Source organism: Dipodomys ordii, unplaced genomic scaffold, assembly GCF_000151885.1.
Source record: "Dipodomys ordii isolate 6190 unplaced genomic scaffold, Dord_2.0 Scaffold22, whole genome shotgun sequence".
Lineage (NCBI taxonomy): Eukaryota > Metazoa > Chordata > Mammalia > Rodentia > Heteromyidae > Dipodomys > Dipodomys ordii.
Window position 1 is genome coordinate 5,510,269 of NW_012267238.1, and position 19,815 is coordinate 5,530,083.

A 19,815-nucleotide genomic window follows, 5' to 3' on the forward strand; every position below is an offset into this window, starting at 1 on the left:
CCCCCCCCCCCCCCCCCGTTGTTTACATTTTGAGATACAGTCTTGCTTTATGCCTGGATTGACCTTGACTATGATCCTCCTGTTTTTTGTGTTTTTTTTTGGGTCCGGTCATGGGGCCTGAACGCTGTCCCTCAGCTCTTCAGCTCAAGGCTAGCACTCTACCACTTGAGCCACAGCGCCACTTCCGGCTTTTTTTTTTGCTTATGTGGTGCTGAGGAATCGAACCCAGGGCCTCAGGCATGCAATGGAAGCGCTTTACCACTGAGCCACCTTCCCAGCCCCATGATCCTCCTATTTTTACTTCTCCATGTCTGTGGGATAACAGGTGTGCACTACTGTGCTTAGCTTAGAATGAGAGACATAGGCAAACAGGTTGAGATGGAGTCTCATGAACTTTTATTTGCCAGGCTGGTCTTGAACCACAGTCTCCTGATCTCTACCTCCTAAGCAGCTAAGGCTTCCTTCCCACCATACCTGACTAAATTCTGCTTTTTAGTTGTTGTTGTTGTTTATTTTATTTTTGTTTCGTTCATTTTTGTGCCAGTTTGAGGGCTTGTATTCAGTGTCTCAAGCTCTTGCTTGGCTTTTTCCACTCATAGCTGGTACTCTCCCACTTGAAACATGTGTCTGGTCTGGCATTTTCTTGGTTAATTGGAGACGTCTTTTGGACTTTTCTGCCAAGGCTAGATCCTCTTAGTCTTAGCCTCCTGAGTAACAAGGATTATGGTATGAATCATTAGTACCCAGCTAAAAGTACATTTTACATCAGTATCAAACATATTTTACACCTATCATTGACTGTTTAGTATTTCTTTTCCCTTATAGCAGTCTTCCCTTACAACCAACATTTAGGGAGAGAAATAGCCTGATGCTAAGGCATTATAATATATATGAATCTGTAATACATAATGAATCAACTTTTTATGCAACTAGAATGATATTAATTGTGTGCTATCCTTGGGAAAACTGAACAAAAGAGTTATTTGAATAATTTTCTGTATTCTCTGGTTCAAATGAAGAGCTATGAATGAGAAATGCTGTCTTAAACTATAGGACCTTGTCTTATTTATGATTGAAGACTGAGGCTAAAACAATAAATGAAAAAATACAAAATAATTTGTAAAAGAATGGTAAGTGTCTCAGTAGTGGGTATGAATTATTTAGATACAGAGCCTATCATGATGCTTGACATCTGAAATTATAACATTTAAAACAGAGACTTTCAGATCTGTAGACAGGTATTTATTTATTTATTTATTTTTTTGGTCCAGTTGTGGGGCCTGAACTCTGGGCCTGAGCACTGTCCCTCAGCTCTTCAGCTCAAGGCTAGTGCCCTACCACTTAAGCCACAGCGCCACTTCTGGCTTTTCTCTTTTTGCTTATGTGGTGCTGAGGAATCGAACCCAGGGCCTCAGGCATGCAAGGCAAGCGCTCTACCACTGAGCCAACTTCCCAACCCCTGTAGACAGGTATTTGTTTGTGGCCCTTTAATTGAAAGGAAATTTTGGTTGAGAATTCTTATAATGTGGTTTAGATGGAATCACAGCTACTCTGGATCTTCTGGCTAATAATTTTGCCCCTTTTCTTTCTCCTTAGTAACTATGAGCATTTCAGACTTTTTAGCATTGTATACAATAGTACGCACATAGTATGTATGTGTGTGTTGAATGGTTTCAGTTCATCTTTTTATCTTATATCAAAACTTTTAATATCATACTAAACATACATGCAATTAATATAACTTGTCTATCTGTTGGTTATTAAGCTTGACTCATTTTATAGCTGAAATAATTGGAGAGGAACTGATCACAAATACATTTGATTAGGTTGGGGTTTCTGGATTTCTGAGGACTTGAATCAGAGTACATTTGGTTGGGGTTTCTGGATTTCTGAGGACTTGAATCAGAGTACATTTAAATACACAGTGATAACATTTTTTGTTTTTGTGGGTTTTTTGTTTTTGACAGTCCTGGGGGTTGAACTCAGCTAATGCTCTACCACTTTTTGGTTGTTAATTGGAGAATCTCATGGACTTTCCTGCCCCTGCTGAAAGTACTCTGACCCTCAGATTTCAGCCTCCTAAGTAGTAGGAATTAGAAGTGTGAGCCACAGGCACTTGGCTACAAGTGATAGCTTTCAAGTCTTAAATTTGTTTTTGGCTTTTGATGGTGACTTCTTAAATCACTTTCTTCCATCCTAATGGCTTATTATCATAACAATCACTGAATTGTTTTCTAGCTTTGGCCTCTAGTCCAAAACTTAGAGAAGACATTAGATTTAAGAATCTGCTTAAAATAGTTTAAGATTTAACTTTGTTCTTTTAGAAATAGTTATCAATTATTTTGTTAGGTTCTAAGCTTAATTATCAATAAGCTTAATTATCAATAAGTTGGAATAGAGAATTTATAATATATTGACTGTACCAGGTAAATGCTTCTTTCTACCTTTCCCTTGTCCTATTTATATGATTTCTGAGCTACATTGTTCATATTTGTTATTTCATTATACTTCTGTGTTATTGGAGTCAATACTACAGTAGAATAGTACAAAAAATAATAGCAGAAATTAAACAAAGTTTAAGATGTGTGCGGCAGGATACCAAGCTACTACAAAAGTAGTTGTCAATAAATATAAAGGGAGCTGGGAAACAGTAATGATTATTTAGTGAATAAATTTTTGGAAGAAGTATTATCGATTGAATAGCCATGATGATCATGTTGAGAGTCCCAGATTTGTATGCAAGAATTTACCATTTTCTAATTTTATCCATGACTATTTAGTTAGAGTTGAAATGACAGAAATGTTTTTCATATTTCTCTATTTGATTTTATTTGAAAGAGTGTCTTGATCACTATAAATCCTTAAATCCTATAGGATTCTCCTCAGACTACCTCCCCTGATTTCTCCATTTCTTTTTTGGTCATGGGGTCTGAACTCTGGGCCTGGGCACTGTCCCTCAGATCTTCAACTCAAGGCTAGCACTCTACCACTGGAGCCACAGCGCCACTTCCGTCTTTTTCTGGTTATGTGGTGCTGAGGAATCGAACCCAGGGCCTCATGCATGCAAGGCATTCACTCTACCACTGAAGCACCTTCCCAGCCCCTCCGTTTCTTTTGATGGTATCACTATTCTTCAAAACATTTTGCAAAGTGTAATACTTTACTCCTTTTCTTCTGTCATTACTTTTACAATTATTAATCCTGTCAAAAAAATCATTTTAGATTGGAATCAGTATTTCTCAATGTAGCCACAAACTACTTTTCCATTTTTATTTTTATCCCTTCATAATACTTGTATATGTATTGTGTCTCTTATAGTGGTTCTGAGGTTTGAACCAGGCCTTACACCTCTGTACTTGAGCCATACTCCTAACCTTCAAAGTTCATTTTAGGTTAACCGGTTCTGAAGTGAGAAAGGGCTTACCCAAGGTCACATAGCTAGGAAGTAGCAGTGCTGAAGTCAGAATGTTTTGTTTCTGTATTTTTTAGTACTCACAGTACTTTCAAGTACCCAGGAGAGAGATGGAATAGAGTTTGAATTCTTAGGCAAGTCTAAGAAATTATTTTAAGGTTAATCAGAGAAGGTACCCTACTAAAAACTTCTTTTTTTGGGAGGCATTAGGAAATTGTTCGAAATTACTGGTAGCATCTGAACTAATGTTCTTCAGTAGTAATGTGTGAATTAAATGCTTACTGTTAGTTTTTTTTTTACTTCAATATATTATATACATGACTTGTGAGGCACCAGAAAGAAAAATGATATAAAAGCCACATTTTAATCTCTTGTTAGATAAAATTTTTGAAAGGAACTGTAAGATATTTTCATTTGCTCAACTTTAAACTTCTTGCTCTGAAATTTACATAAATCAATAGTATTAAAATATCAAAGGCCTATCTTGACAAAATAATTTTCTTCTTCTAGAATTGGAGGCATATGCTGGAGTTATCAGTGCACTTCGGGCACAGGGGGATCTCACCAAGGAAAAGAAAGATCTTCTTGGAGAACTCTCAAAAGTTCTTAGGTAAATTATCATAAAAGTATGGGAGATGTGACTCTAGAAATTCCACTTTGATGGGGTTAATTACACTCTCAAATTGTTAAAGATCAGAGATGTTCAAATTGTTAGTGTTTAGCTATGCTATCCTGATTAAGTGCTCTGTTACAGAAAATTATGCAACCTTACCCTTTTTTTTCCTGTAATCCAATCAGAAAAGATTTAAGGCTGGTATTTTTGGGCCACTTGGGAAAGGAAGGTACTTTTGTCATAGGTGAAGGAGAGAAGAGTTGGCAGTCACTGGAGATGAAGATCTAGAGTGGCATTTGTTGGAGGCAAGAAAGGGATACAAGGAAGATGCCTCAACATATAAAGTGGGTGATAATTGTATATTTGTAGTTTTAAGCATAGTTTGTCCCTTCATTTGCATTAGAAACCAATTAAAGTTTTTAAAGAAATTTCATGGTAATTTGTTTTGATCCATTCTAACATGTTGACCTTATAACTAAAGTTCATTTCCTACATAAAAAGCCATTTTCTGTTCTTTTTAAATTGAAAATATATGAGGCTCTTCCTATTTAATATAGAGATTTATTAAGCCAGATCTCAGTCTTATTGTTTTATTATTGTTTCTTTGTAATTTTTGCTCTTTAGACTCTTAAATGTTTAGTCTGTTAGCATGTATAATAAAGAATACAGTAGGAAGAGAGATACTCATTTCACAAGAGTGTTTATGAGTAGAGTGACTGTAGCTTAAATTTTTGGCTTCTGGAGGCATGGCTCAAGTGACAGAGTACATTTTTTAGTAAGTGCAAGACCCAGAGTTCAAACTGCAGTACTGAAATATTGTTAGTATTAACTTTATTTATTTTATTTTATTTTAATTTTTTGCCAGTCCTGGGGCTTGAACTCGGGGTATGGGCACTGTCCTTGGCTTCTTTTGCTCAAGGCTAACACTCTGCCGCTTGAGCCACAGCGCTGCTTTTGGCTTTTTATGTTTATATGTTACTGAGGAATCGAACCTACGACTTCATGCATGCTAGGCAATCACTCTACCACTAAGCCACATTCCCAGCCCCAGTATTAACTTTAAATGTGTGCTTAATATAGACACAGGATCAGCATAAGGTCATTTTTATGATTGGTGACATAATATGTAGAAGATGCCTAGCTAAAGTATTGAGTAACAAAAATTGTCACCCTGGTGTCGAGTTTCATTGTATATAACAACAGGAAACAAAATATTTTGTCTCTCTCGTTTGCTTTATTGTGTTCACAGAACAAAAAGTTAATAGACTCTTAAACTTGGTCACTTACAGGAAAATCTTAAGTGACAAGTTCTCTTCTCAGCAATCATGATTTTAGAAGGTCACTGAGCATCTGTTTTCATATATTTAGGTAGCAGGAAGCTCTGCTAATATTGGCTTGTTTAACATTTACAAGATTTGGAAGCAATGTCTTGATATCAGATTGAATTTGTCTTCCTATGATTTCTAATTTACAAGTAATTCTTCCTGTAGTTACACAAAATGAGTATGAATCTTTTTCTAAGACTTTGGAACATTTGATGATGTATATTAAGCTTTTATCCCCCTGTCTCCAACAAAATGTTGACTTAAGCATAAATAAAATTATAGAAAGAGCTGCCTGCTTGGCAGAGTTCTATAATGGCTATTTTTTTTCATAGCATCTCAACAGAACGCCACCGTGCTGAAGTTCGGAGAGCAGTAAACGATGAACGATTAACAACAATTGCACATAAGTAAGCCATTAGTCATACCACCCTGATTTTTATGACATAGTATAATGTAGTTTTTAAATAGTCTCCTATTGTATAGCAGATTCCTGAGTCTTTTAATAACCATATCTCCATAATCAGGGATCTTGACTATAGTGGTAACTGTTTATTCAATTGATTATGAATTTTCCATTTTGTCAGCTTAAATAACTTAGGTCAAATACTGCTACAAGGTAATTTCAGCATAATTAAAGACCAGCTTAGTTTTAATAGATGGTTCATTTTCTTGAAGCAAAATTCATTAATAAAGTTGAGAGCTCTTTAGAGATTCTTTGTAACAGTATTTGATATGTGTATTGACTTAAAAATAAGTAGGCATGACAACTTTCTATTTGGCTCTTAATTTTTTCATGTATTAAGATTTTTAAAAAGACCATAAAATATATGATCTACTTTTAAGAAATAAAAAGATATTTCTTAATTTACTTTAAAATGCTAATAAAATAAAATGATAAAGAATCTTAAAAAATGGTTTTCAGAGCATCATAACTGTTTAACAGATAGGTGGAGGGTGGTGGAGGACTGAGAGTAGAGACCAAGCATTAATTGAGTGTTTGTGGAGCTAATATCTCCTAAATATAGAAAGGAACACCGATATTATTCTTTCAGTGGTAACACAAGATCGTAGAAATATTTCATAAAATATAGTATAGCATAATTTGTTTTTATTTTTGTGTTTTATTATGAAATAAAAATAAAGCAAAAAATGCAATGAATTTCTTAAAGTGATAGCTTAAACTGTGTATTTAAACCAATTGGAAGAATTTTAATTGCCTCCCCAAAGATCCATTAGCTTGATTTTGTGCTTCACTGTCCCTCATTTTGCTTAACATATAAAATGGGGTGCTGCCTTGTAACAGTATGTTTGAAAGTTCAGCTGGTTGTCCTAGAATTTTGAAATTCTTCAGTGGGAGATATATACTGTAGAAATTTGGAAATTTTCCATTAGAGACATTAGTGTTTATCATTTGAAACATTCAAATTTTAATGTTTAATTTGCTCCAGTCATCTAAAAATGATAACTGAGTCTAAGTTCTGTTTTGAGAACTGGTAATAGGAAATTTATGTGCTATGTAATAACGTAAGTAGTAGTATACCATTGTGAGGCACTTAGAGACAAAATTAATACCTTAGAAGCATTGGAACAGTATTGTGGGGCAAGTAGTTGTAAGTTGATGCATCAGTGTCATACTTAAAGGATAACATTTATTTAGTCTCCTTTTCCTTTTTTCCCCTTTAAAGAATGAATTTATCCTTATATTTGGGTGAAAGACCAAGTTACAGGTATGCAAATAGGTTATTATTATTTCAGGCTTTTTCTTGTATTTATTTCCAAATTGAAGCTCTCAATTATTCAGGGGCACATTATTCTATATATGAATTAACCATGCCCCTTGCTTTTCCTCTTCTTCCCCTCCTCCCCTTCCTAATACTACCCACCCTTTAGCCATTTTGCTGCTTGGGAGTACCTCTAGTCAGAGGGTGGGAAGGGAGAGGAGGTGAAAATTTTCAGTCACTTTACTGTGTTAGTTGTCTTGGAAAAGATTTGGTGGAAGAATTTACTAGCATTTGCCAAAATATTTTTGCATCATATATGGGTTTCCTTAATCTGTTGACCTCTCCCTTTCCTTCCTCTCTCCATTAGCATGGATAATTGAGAGTTGGCTTATTTGCCTGTGTTTTCTCTCTCTCTTTTTTTTACTCTCTTTTCTGATTTCTTTAATATATGAATTTCATTTTTAAAAGAGTTTTAGTATATAATTTTAAGCTTTTCAGGTCTTTCTATACTCGTTTTGATATTTTATATTGTGGTTTTTAGTTTGATTAGATGTTGTATTATTTGTTGAGTCCAAGGGTCAGGGAATGAGAGTTGGTGACTGCCTTCTTCCCCTCAGAAGTAGTAAAAGAACCTAGTACCAAAGGTTACCTTTAGAAAGGCTTCATACTTTGAGCCTAAAAAACAGCTAGAGGAATGCACCTGAACCGACTGCATTCCCTTTCTTCTCTCCCTTTCCTTCTCCACTCAAAATAGCACTTTAGCCTAGAGGAGTGTAGTTGAAAGGTGATGGGAAATCTGAGAAGACTGAGCACAAAGGAAGCGGAACAAAAGGAGTAGGGTATCTAGGATCAAAGAGAAAGCCTTGCTTATGGCTTGAAGCCTAGCACGTGTTTGTTTGGCATTAGGCCACTTACTAAGTTTTATATGGTAACTCAATTTTGAATCCTATGAACATATTAGAGCTTTATATTTTTAATTAGGCCACTCTTGCACAACATTATCTATAGAGTTAAATAAAGTAACTGGAATTTCTGCTTTATTAATCCTCACTGTCAGTCAAACACTCTCAGGACACTTTCTATATGAGGATAAAGATTTTTTTGCTAATATGCCTTGCACATGGAAGAATGCGATGGCCATGATAATTTCATTAGTTTAATCTTAGATTTCTCAGAATACGGAAATGTTTTCACTCTCCTTTGTAACTAGAGAGGCATGCTTATATCTGGACTAAGATGATCTAATGGAAGCCTGCAGGAAGACATTTGAAGTTTATAAATTCAGTTTAGATGACTTATGTAACTAATGCATATTTATACTCATTGCTAAACAAATAAGAACTTTTGATCTAATTCTAACATTTAATTTTCACTCACAAAAAGTTTGAGCATGCTTGCATGAGTGGAAATTTGGAAGATTTACAGGATCTTTGTAGAAGTTGCAGTTCTGTCTTTGCACTGCAAGTTTTGTCTTTTCAATAGCATATATTTATTTGTTCCATATTATTAGTCTTCCATATTTCTGCCATTATTTAAACAAATATACCAGGTAAGTGTAGATATTGTGTGATAAACTCACACCATGCAAGTTTATTCTAATAAATAGTGATTTTCTAGTAAGATGATAGCAAAATAGAAGCAAGCTTCTAGATTTTTTTTCCTGTAACAATTAACTATAATAATCTTCTGTTTTTCTCATTTATACTATTCTTTGTTACTGAACTAGTTTCAACATGGAACTTAATATAATAAGTTTGTGAGGGTTATTGGGTCTCAGGAACTCCTATTTTCCTTCTCTTAGATAGGACTGTGTTAAACTGTGCAAAAGTTTTCCACAGTTACCCTGTTGGATTTGTAGACATTTCTTTGAGTTGAATTTAAATTCTTCCTAAGTGGTAATTTATTTTATTCATTGAAAGTTTGTGTTAAAGAACAGTACCCAGTTGGTATAAAGGCAAAAGTTAGACATAATACCCATTTGAAAATTTTTTCACTTTGTACTTGTGATCTGACAAATTTTTTTTTTGTAGTTTGATGTGTACTTGGAGGCATTTAATAATTGTGAAACCTTAGGTACATTATTTAACTTCTCTTTGACTCAGTTCCCACATCTACAAAATGGAAATTAATAATAACTTTATAGGATTGTTGAGACAACTAAATTAGTACACATAAAATGTTTAGAACAATGGCTGACATATAGTTAGTATGTCCTTAATTTGTCATGGTTACCACTACCATCAACATTGTCATTGTTCCACTGCCCACTAACAAGATCTTTTCTGTAATCTACCTAAATCTGAAAAATGAGTACATATAGAGTCTTAAACTCTAGCTTGGGTTGTAGAATCTATGATGTAACAAATAGTGCAGAAATTTTTCTGAGTTAGTGTCTGGGTAAATTTTAATCTTCTACACTAAAAATTCTTAGGGTCTTTCATAAAACAAGGCAAGAGAAGTGACCAATATACCATTTGATATTTCAGCCTCTACTTGATTCCTTAACAGAACTTGCTCAAGAAATTTAGAGTAAAGAAATTAAGTGGTGTCTGCTTAGAAATAGCCTAATTGCTTCAAACCCTCTTAGAGTGAAGGATGGGACAAATAAATAAAATCAGGTACTGGCAGATTTCTTTTAGCATCCTCAGATAAAGGCTAATATAAAAAGATAACAAGACATTGTCAGTAACACATGCTGTAATGTATCCCATTTTATTTTCATTTGGTATTTAGTCCCCCTCGTTTACTGCCTCAGTTTCCCTTGTTTAAAAGCCTTAAGAACCTCTGGCCATGCAGGTAGTCAGATAGTCTTGCAAAGGTTCAGTGAATTTGATCCTTATTATTAAGGGAAATCTGATTGTCACTATAATGAGTGCTTTTTATTTTCTTAAATTACAAAATTATATCCTGAAAGTTAGTAGAAATACTGCTTTCATTAGTGAAACTTGGTTTAAACTAATGAAACAAAAGCCAATATGGAAATTTTTGTTGTTTTAATTATAATCACTATACGATTCAGATTATAGAATAAAGTGTATAAGAACCTAAGTATGTGCCATTCCTTAAATTTTAATTATTCGTAATTTTAATCTTGCTTGCTTAAAAAATAAAGTCTCTACTATTTATTCAGGGTACTTTTTGTAACTTAAAAAGTCATACATGTTTGACTCATTTTTTAGCTATTAAGAACCCTTGTAGCAGTGTTTTCTCTTTCATTTAGTATGTCTGGACCTAATAGCTCTTCAGAATGGTCCATTGAGGGTCGTCGCTTGGTACCACTGATGCCCCGGCTAGTTCCCCAAACTGCCTTCACTGTAACAGCTAATGCTGTGGCCAATGCAGCTATCCAGCACAATGCATCCCTTCCAGTGCCTGCAGAAACAGGAAGCAAAGAAGGTGAGTAGAACATTTTTCTGTGTTGTAGATTACTTTTCTGATAATTTTTGAAAAAAGTAATTAATATCTGTTTTTATCCCAGTTTTTAAAGGTAATAAAACATGGTGAGCAACTGATTGTGCAATTAGAAACTGCTAGGTTTTTTATCTCAGTCAAAATTAAATCTTTCTTTTGTTTCAAGTGTCAATTATGTTAATCAAAAATTTGCAAAAAAATCTTTCTTGGAATGAATTTTTGAGATCAGTTTATCTTGTTACAAGTGAGTAGAAGTGAATAAGCCTTATTGGATGACTTTAGAGATTATATAACAGAAGTCATTTAGCTGCTGAAAAAAAAAAGATGCGAACTGCTACCTTTTAGAAAATAAACCTCTGTTTTTGTCTTCTGGAATTGATGGTATATGCTATCCCTCTGTTTTGGTCAGTGTGTTGGAGTAGATAGAAAGAGTTGCTTTTATCATTGTTTAATAACATGTTTTAAAAACCCTTGAATTCTTTTGAGGCCAAGAGTGATTTTAAATTTCAAAGCATATTTCAACTTTAGTAGTTAAGGTTGGTTTTGCATGAAACAAAGCATTGTCAGATTATTCTGTGGAATTAAGTGTTCTTGCCTAATAATTGACAGTGAAAAGAGTGAGGCATTCATTTGGCTCATGGCAGGGTCTGATTTAGGCCAAAGGAAGCAGCTATATGAGTAGAGAGGCAGTTATTAGTGTGCAAACTTCGTCTCCATTAAGTTTCTATTTTTTTTGTTGTTAGGCCTTTTTCCTCTTTCCACAGTTGTCTGTTCCACTTAGCAACTTTGGTATAATGAAAAAATGTTTGGCTTCCAAGTCAAGCAAGTTGGTGTTTGAATCTTATGTTTGCCATTTCTGAGCTTTGTGACTTTCAGCAAGTCTTAGCATTTGTGTCTTCTTGGGTTTACAGATGGAGTTAAGATGAGGATATAGTTGTAAAAATTAGTGATAATGTATGGAAAGAATTTAGCATAGCATGTACCTAGTAAGTGGTAACTATGAATTATTTTTGGCTGTTGTTGAGCTGTGTCTTCATTGAATGACAAAGAAGTTGAAATTTGGTGATGCCATTTTGTTGAGTTTTTATTTCAGCACTTGGATAGCAAATGACTAGTGAGTTGGTTTATATGAATCTTAACTTTGTTCTCCCATAGTAGCCAAATTAGACAATGCCAGGATTAGGTAAGATACATGTACCATTCTATCCTTGGTGCTGCTAATGGTATTAAAAAGGAAGCAAATATGTGTTATTGTCTAACTACTGTCATGTATGAAAAGTGATTTTAATTTTTCTCAGTATTAGTTTAGACTTGATTTCTTTAGCAAAGTCACCTCTGGACAAGTTGTTAAAACTTAGGGAAAACTGATTTAAGTAATGATTTTTTCAGGAAAGGTTATTAATGCCTTTTAATCCATGGACCTAATAGCTTGTACTGGCCTCTAACTTCTGAGCTTATGAAAGTATTAAAAATGGCCTGCAATAAAAATAATTTTTCTGTATGCCTGGACAGTTTTGGTAAAAGTTAACAGCAAACTTTTTTATCGTTCCTTCAGTAGTGGTTTGCTATTCCTACACAAGTACCACGTCAACCCCAACCTCTACCCCTGTTCCAAGTGGCAGCATAGCAACGGTTAAGTCTCCAAGACCTGCCAGTCCTGCCTCCAATGTAGTTGTCTTGCCAAGTGGAAGTACTGTTTATGTCAAAAGTAAGTGATGCTCTCAGTGTTATCAGGGCCATCTTGGCTAAATTCTGCAGTAAATTGGCTCTGATTAGATCTGTTTTCCTAGAAGAAACCATCAGGCCACTACCTACCAGCAGTGATTAGTTTATGAAGGTTCTAAAAAATTCCTTTCTGCACACATGATTAGATAGATCTTGCATTTTAATCAATTCTGGGGTTGGATAAATAATTTTTTTATCTTGTGTGGGGAATCTATGAACAATGATACCCATCAATTAATCACTTGTTACAATTTTCATGGAATAGAAATGTGAATGGAAACTGAAGGACTATGCTTATGAGATTTTTTTTATTCTTATAATTTTGTAGTATTTTCTTAAATTATTTCAAATGTCATCCAACTGTTAGCTTAGATAAAACATTCTGTTCTATTCTATAGTGATTGACTATAATTTTTAAGTTTTTATTTGCAGTTTTAAACTTCTTGATTTTACCCTGTGAAATAGTTTGATGTCTAGTTCTTTTTTGTTGTTGATTAGATTTTGGTTTTTAATTCTTTCAATATAGTTATAAGCTTGATTGCTTTATAACTTTTACAGGCTGTTTAGTTAGGAACAGTTTGAGGTCTTTGTCAGCTTTGCTTGGAGTTCACTAATTGAAGGCATAGAAAGTTATATTTTCTTACTAATTCAAGTCATACTGTATAATTTTGTCTACTCTGTAGTGATTTCCTGTGTAGGTTTCTACATAGGTTTCTCATTTGATTTTTACAAAGTCTACAGAAGTAGCTGAAGTTTTAGTGCCTAAAAAAAGTTAGGAATCTGGAACTCTTAAATTCATATTTGATTCCTGTGGATTTAACTGAGTTAATCTTTTAAAGTAACTCTAGAGACCTTTCTTTTGGCCAGATTTTAACACTTAAACTTTAAACATGAAACTTTTTTATAAAATACACAGTTTTATCTAGCAGGAAATATATTGTTTTATACTCAGAATCACAGATAATGTTAGTCAAATGACTTACCTTTGTATGTTCAAGGCACTATGCTAGGGAAACAATGACTTATTCTCTTTAGGAGCTCCTTGATAGTGGAAGATGTATCAACAAATATTCATGTTCCATGTGCAAGTTGTATAGAAGATATACAAAATACTTTATGAGATGTTGATTACTTTAGGAGATGTTGATTAGTTTTGCTTAGAGAAGTGATAAAGTTCCAGTAAGGTGGTGGCTTGCAGGATGATGAAGACATCTGTGATGGTAGGTGATATTTCCTAAAGAACATTATTATATAGAGACCCAAAGGTAGATAGAATGTGGTAAGGTGGATTTGGGGAATGGGTAATCAGCTCAGCATGCTAACATTATAAGGGTAGCCAACATTAGATGCAACAAGATGTTGTGTGCTTGAAAAGCTGAGGGCCCTTGAATGTTAGAGTAGTAATATCCTGACTTAGCTCATGGGGGGTGATAACTAGAGGGTTTTTAGACAGTGTATTGGCATGAGTGAATGTGAAATTTTGTAATTAATAGTAGGATAGAGGAAGGAGAAAGACTGGATGTCTTTTAGGAGGATGTTGCTAAAATACAAATGAAGTGTAAGAACTGAAATGGAGTAGTAATAGTTATAGGTTTAAAGAAAAGAACACATTCAGACAACTTTTCTGAAGGGGGGTTGATAGAATTTATTGGCTGATTGAGCATAAGGCAATTAGAGAGGTCAAAGATGATTTGATCACACAAAGTTTTTAAATATATAAAATACATTTTTAGTTTGTAATTAATAAAGCAATATTGTCATTGTCTTTAGGTGTTAGCTGTTCAGATGAAGATGAAAAACCCAGAAAACGAAGGCGAACAAACTCTTCCAGCTCCTCTCCTGTTGTCCTAAAGGAAGTTCCAAAGGCTGTTGTCCCAGTTTCAAAGACTATCACCGTGCCTGTGAGTGGCAGTCCTAAGATGAGCAACATTATGCAAAGCATTGCCAATTCCTTACCACCTCACATGTCTCCTGTGAAAATAACCTTCACCAAACCATCAACCCAGACTACAAACACGACAACACAGAAGGTAGGTGGTAGAGGGAGTCTCTGCCTGCCACTTGTTCCTATCAGACGGGATGATTCAGATTTCAGAAACATGCACTGAATGCTTACTGCACACTTGGCATTATTCTGGAATGTTCCCATCTCTTGTTTAATTTTTTTTTTTTTTTTTTTTTGCCGGTTGTGGGGCCTGAACTCGGCCTGGGTGCTGTTCCTCAGCTCTTCAGCTCAAGGCTAGCGCTCTACCACTTGAGCCACAGCGCCACTTCTGGCTTTTTCTGCTTATGTGGTGCTGAGGAATTGAACACATGGCCTCATGCATTCAAGGCAAGCACTCTACCACTGAGCCACCTTCCCAGCCCTCTTGTTTAATTCTGCACATAAAATTTTAAAACTTTATTACACTCATAGATGAGACTCGGTGATGCTAAATGACTCACCAAGTGACACAGCTAGCAGATCTAGTTCTAAGGCTTGTGCTGTATTTGGTAAATGTAATGCTATTTGGAAAAACTAAAATTAGAAAAAAAATTTAAATCTTTAGGAACTCAGTTTATACTTCATTAAGTAACAGTCTTTAGTGTTTTTTAAGTAGAAAGGATATAATTAAGTATAATTAAGAATAATTTTTTTTAGCTGTATTTTTTTTTGTCTTTTCTTTTTTGGTACTGGGGATCGAACCCAGGATGTTGCGCTTGCTAGGCAAGCGCTTTGCCACTGAGCTACATCCCAGCCCAAGAATAATTTTTATTTATTTTTAATTCTTTGCTGTCATGAATTTATTCCTAAACTCTTCCCTGAGTATATTCATCATTATTTTTGTGACTTTCATATTATTCACGTAGTCTTCCACATGAGTTTGGACTATGATCAATCTCTAGATTTATTATACATCTAAATATCTCTAATCTCCCTTTATCATCAACCAATTCTTCCTTTGTGTTTGTTCATTTAGTCATTTTACTAGAGCATGTTCTCTGGTAGCTTCCTGGTATTGTATGGGATGGAAAGAAAAAATTTTAAGACCTTATGTGATAGATTGCAAATATGTTATACCTTCATACTTTCCTAATGGTTAGCTAGGTTAAGTATTCTAGGTAGGAAGTCATTTTTTTCTTGTGAACTTTGAAGGTAATTGTTCCATTGGATGCTGGCTTCCAGAATCCAACCGACCTTAGACTCATAATTCTCTGGTGTCAGCCTCCCAAGTACTAATATGCTGGGCAACTATCATATTTTAAATTTCTAGTAATTCTTCTTTGTTCTCTAACAACATCTCTCTCTTTCATTCCTATCACCCTCCCCTTCCCTACTCTCTGTCTTTCTCTCGCTTTTCCCTTCTTAGAAATAATGCTTTCATAGAATCATCACATTTATTTATCTGATAATATTCATGACTTTTTCATGTTCTCTATCTCACCTGTAAGTTCACTTTATCTATTTGTCCTTTTTCATTTCAGAATTTCCTTAAGGATCTGGCTGTCTACTTATATATCACATGGGCACAATTGATGACTTAAAGCTCTGTGTATATAAGTGGGATATGAGAAATGGTAACTTCCTTAGGGATTTTCTAGCTATACCCACTATCTTTACCATCTGACAGTATCCTTAAGGCTTTTTCTTGGACTGATCAGATTTCTCAGAGAATTTTCTATCCAGTCCTCTGCTTTCAGTAGTATAAGTCTGGCTGCCACTATTTGGAAGTAAATAGAAAAACAAGTCTGTGTGGCCTCACCATCAATCTGTTTTTAGTATAGCACTTGCCTATGTCAGGTGTGCTAGGTATCATCAGATATCTTAGATGCAGTACTTTCTGTAAGACAGTAAATTCCTAGGAAGACAGCTAGAGATCTAAACCAATCTTCCTCACTTTTCTCCTTCCCTTCCCTCCCTCCCTCCCTCCATCCATCCTTCCTTCCTTCTCTTTCTTTCTTTCCTTCCTTTCTTCTTTCTTTTTCTTCCTTCCTTTTTCTTTCTTTCTTTTTGTAGTACTAGGGTTTGATCTTTCTTTTTTTCTTTCTTTTTCTTTCTTTCTTTCTGTAGTACTAGGATTTGAATTCAGGGTAGTGCATTTGCTTCCTTGCTTAACTAGTACTCCACTACTTAAGCCATGCCTCTAACCTGGGTTTTACTGGTAATTTTGAAGCTGGAGCCTAGTGGATTTGTCTGTCCAGACTGGCCTTGAACTGCCAGTTCAAAGGACTGCCAGAAGACTGCCATCTTCTACATCTCAGCCTCCTGAGTAGCTGAGATTATAGGTTAAAGTCACAGTCAGTAGGCTTTTTTTTTTTCTTCAGTTGTGGGGCTTGAACTCTTGGCCTGGGCAATGTCCCTGAGCCCTTCAGCTAAAGGCTAGCACTCTACGACTTGAGCCACAGCTCCACTTCCAGATAAGAGCCTCATGGACTTTTCTGCCCAGGCTGGCTTTAAACCACGATCTTGAGATCTCAGTCTCCTAAGTAGCTAGGATTACAGGCATGAGTCACCCATGCCTGGCTCAGACAGTTGGCTTTAAATGCTACTTAAACAGATTTTGAAATGATTTTCTTCACTTTAGTCCTAGGTTTATCCAACTTTAACACAAGATATGTCAGAAGTATCTGGTACTCCTTATTCCTGAATCTTTCTAGGATAATACAAATTGTTTTGTTTTTCCTCTTCTATTTGCTGTGTTAGGTTCCTTTTTTAACCATTTCTACTTGTCTGTTTTCCAGTTTCCAAAATTTATAGCTGTTTTCTCCTTCCCAACTTTCCCAACAGCTCTCCCCTCCCCTCCCTGCAATGTTTCTCAGGCTTTTCTCTGATTCTTGGGTTCAGATGATTATCCTGTCCTGCTTAACTAGGATTATAGACATTGTACCTCTACACTTGGCTCTCTTTATTTTCCTTTTTTTTTTTTTTTTTTGATTTTACAAGTTTAGGTATCTTCCTTAAGGAAGATACCTAAATCTTAAAAAGATTTAGGGGAAGAAACTCAAGGAGATACTTTAAAAGAAAGTTAACACGATACTAAATATTTGCCTCTATTCTTGAGTCTTTCTGGGATAATATAAGTTATTTTGCGTTTCCTCTTCTATTTGCTGTATTATGTTTCTGAGTTCTTCTTTATGCTTTAGCCATTTTCACTTGTCTGTTTTCCAGTCTTATTTTCCTAATCACTAGAAGTGATAAAGAGCAGATTCTATTTTTCATTTGAGGATAAAGGATTATGGTATATTAAAATCAAGGAAGATTTTGTGTGTGTGTGTGTGTGTGTGTGTGTGTGTGTGTGTGTGTGTGTAAGCTAATCTCTAACTACTGAACTACATCCTTAGCCCTTCAAGGAAGATTGTTTTTTTTTTTAACTATCATATATTACCTGTATAAGAAAGTTTCATTTTAATAATTCTGAACATGCATATGATTTAGTTTGATCACATTTCTACCCCTATAACTTTCTTATCCCCCTTTTTGCTGTGTGTGTGTATGTGTGTGTCAGGGTCAGGCACTCTCTGGATTTTTCACTCAGGGCTGGTACTCTAACACTGAACCACATCTCTTCTTCATACTAAGTGCTAGTTAATCGGAAATAAGAGTTTCATGGAATTTGCTGCTTGCCTGGCTTCAAACCCCAATCCTCAGATCTTAGTCTTTCTGAGTAGTTAGTATTATAGGCATCAGCCACCAGTGCATATATATTTAGATCTACATCCAACCAAATATTTTTACAATTCAAAAGTTCTGGGTTGGAAATAAGCTTATTTAATATTACCTGAGATCCATTAGTCTTTTCTAAATATTTTTCCTCATCTGTGAGATGATGGTAATGTCAATCTTAGGAAGTTATTGTGAGAGTTAAATGAGATTGCATATTTAAAGTATAACATTAGGTATATACAGAAAAAAACATTATCTTCATTTATAAGAATTTTATGAAAATCAATATTTAAAGTTCATAATGAGCTATGTCAAATAAGTGAATTAAATTATGTTGAAATTAGCTATTTTTGATAAGCTCTTGAATTTTATATTGGATTCTTTTTCTTTTCTATTTTTTACAGTGGTGCGCAGGTTTGAAATCAGTACTTCATGCTTGATAGGCAGATGCTCAACCACTTGAATCACATTTCTAGCCCTGCTTGTTGCTATATTTTTTTAGACAGAATCTCATGTTTATTCCTGGACTGGATCATGATCCTCAAATTCATGTCTCCTAAATCGGTGAGGTAACAGTCACATATCACCATGCTCAGCTTATTTGTAAGAAGGTTTTGCAGACTTTTTGCCTTGGCTAGGGTCAAACTCCCATGGGATTACATGTGTGCACTATCACACATGAATATCCCTTCATGTAATTTAATAGTTGCTTTCTAAGCTGGCCGATTAGGTGATATTAGCCTGATAAACCTCAGATTTCAAAGTCCACTATAATGTTTTTATTGCCTTAAATGCTTGATTTTTTTCCCTTCTCCTCTGTTTTTTAAAATTTGGCATCTGAGAAATTAAAAAAGTTATAGCTAAAAGAACAACTATGTTCCATCCATATTCTTCTATTTCTTTACTATGAGCGAGCTATCTATCTATCTATCTATCTATCTATTTTTTGTTGCTAGTTCTGGGGCTTGACCTCAGGGCCTGGGCACTGTCCCTGAATTTCTTTTGCTCAAGGCCAGCACTCTTGAGCTAACTTGAGGCACAGCTTCACTTCTAGATTTTTTTTTTTTTTTGGTAGTTTAGTGGAAATAAAAAGAGTTTCCCAGACTTTCCTGCTTAGGCTGGCTTTGAACTACTATCCTCAGATCTCATCCTCCTGAGTAGCTAGGAAAACTGGCACCTAGCTTAGGTTTTATTTTTATTCACCATACTTCTCAGTAGGTTGCATTATATTACAAATTTATTTTTCTATTTCTCCTATATAGTATAAACTGCTGAAGGTACCTTTGAGCTTGGTATTATTCATCTTTGTTGTTTTGAGTATTTAGAATAGTGCTTGGCATGTGTTACATGCTAATTAATAATGTTTGAATGAATTAATAAATGAATGAAATTATGGATAGATAGGTTTTGCAGTAGTAGCTCTGCTATTGGTTTGCTTTGGTTTGGTTTGTCAAAGTGGTACGGTTTGACTGCAGAGTCTATGACACAGCTAGGCTAGTACTCTTATCACTGAGCTATATCTTCAGCCTTTCGCTATACCTCTCTTGTACTTCAGTTTCCTCATTGAACAAAGGTAATAATAGTACTTTTAGTATGGAAGAATTAAATAAATCCTAAAAAATACTTAACGTGCTACATATAATGAATAATAAATGCTCAGTAAATGTTATCTAATATTATATATTTTTAATCTTCTTTGGTAGACATATAAAAATACTTGTAACAGATGGGTGTTCCCCTATAAATTATGGCTTTTAAAAAAATTCAGAGATTTTGCCGTGTATTTTTTCCTTCTATTCTGAAATTTCTGGTGAGAAATAGATAGTTAAGGTTGTTAGAATTGAGGTATTTTTAAGGGCACATTCATTTACAAAATTATTTATAATCTGTACCATAAATTTGTAGACTCAGATCCATACAGTTACCTTCCTGTATTTAAAAAAGAATCTAATCAACTGGCAAAA

At 34.8% G+C, this 19,815-nt stretch overlaps 1 protein-coding gene across 3 annotated transcripts in view; it reads left to right on the forward strand.

Annotated features, from left to right (window-relative positions):
- Positions 1-19,815, forward strand: part of LOC105984062 (chromosome unknown open reading frame, human C11orf30) — a 70,879-nt gene that overhangs the window by 2,787 nt on the left and 48,277 nt on the right. The window contains exons 3-8 of one of the 3 annotated variants that reach the window (XM_013014123.1): positions 3,923-4,022; positions 5,683-5,757; positions 7,036-7,077; positions 10,292-10,467; positions 12,038-12,190; positions 13,978-14,237. In XM_013014123.1, the coding sequence (XP_012869577.1) occupies positions 3,923-4,022; positions 5,683-5,757; positions 7,036-7,077; positions 10,292-10,467; positions 12,038-12,190; positions 13,978-14,237 (806 nt within the window). The remainder of the gene's footprint in view (positions 1-3,922; positions 4,023-5,682; positions 5,758-7,035; positions 7,078-10,291; positions 10,468-12,037; positions 12,191-13,977; positions 14,238-19,815) is intronic. The other 2 variants (XM_013014124.1, XM_013014125.1) reach the window with 2 other exon arrangements.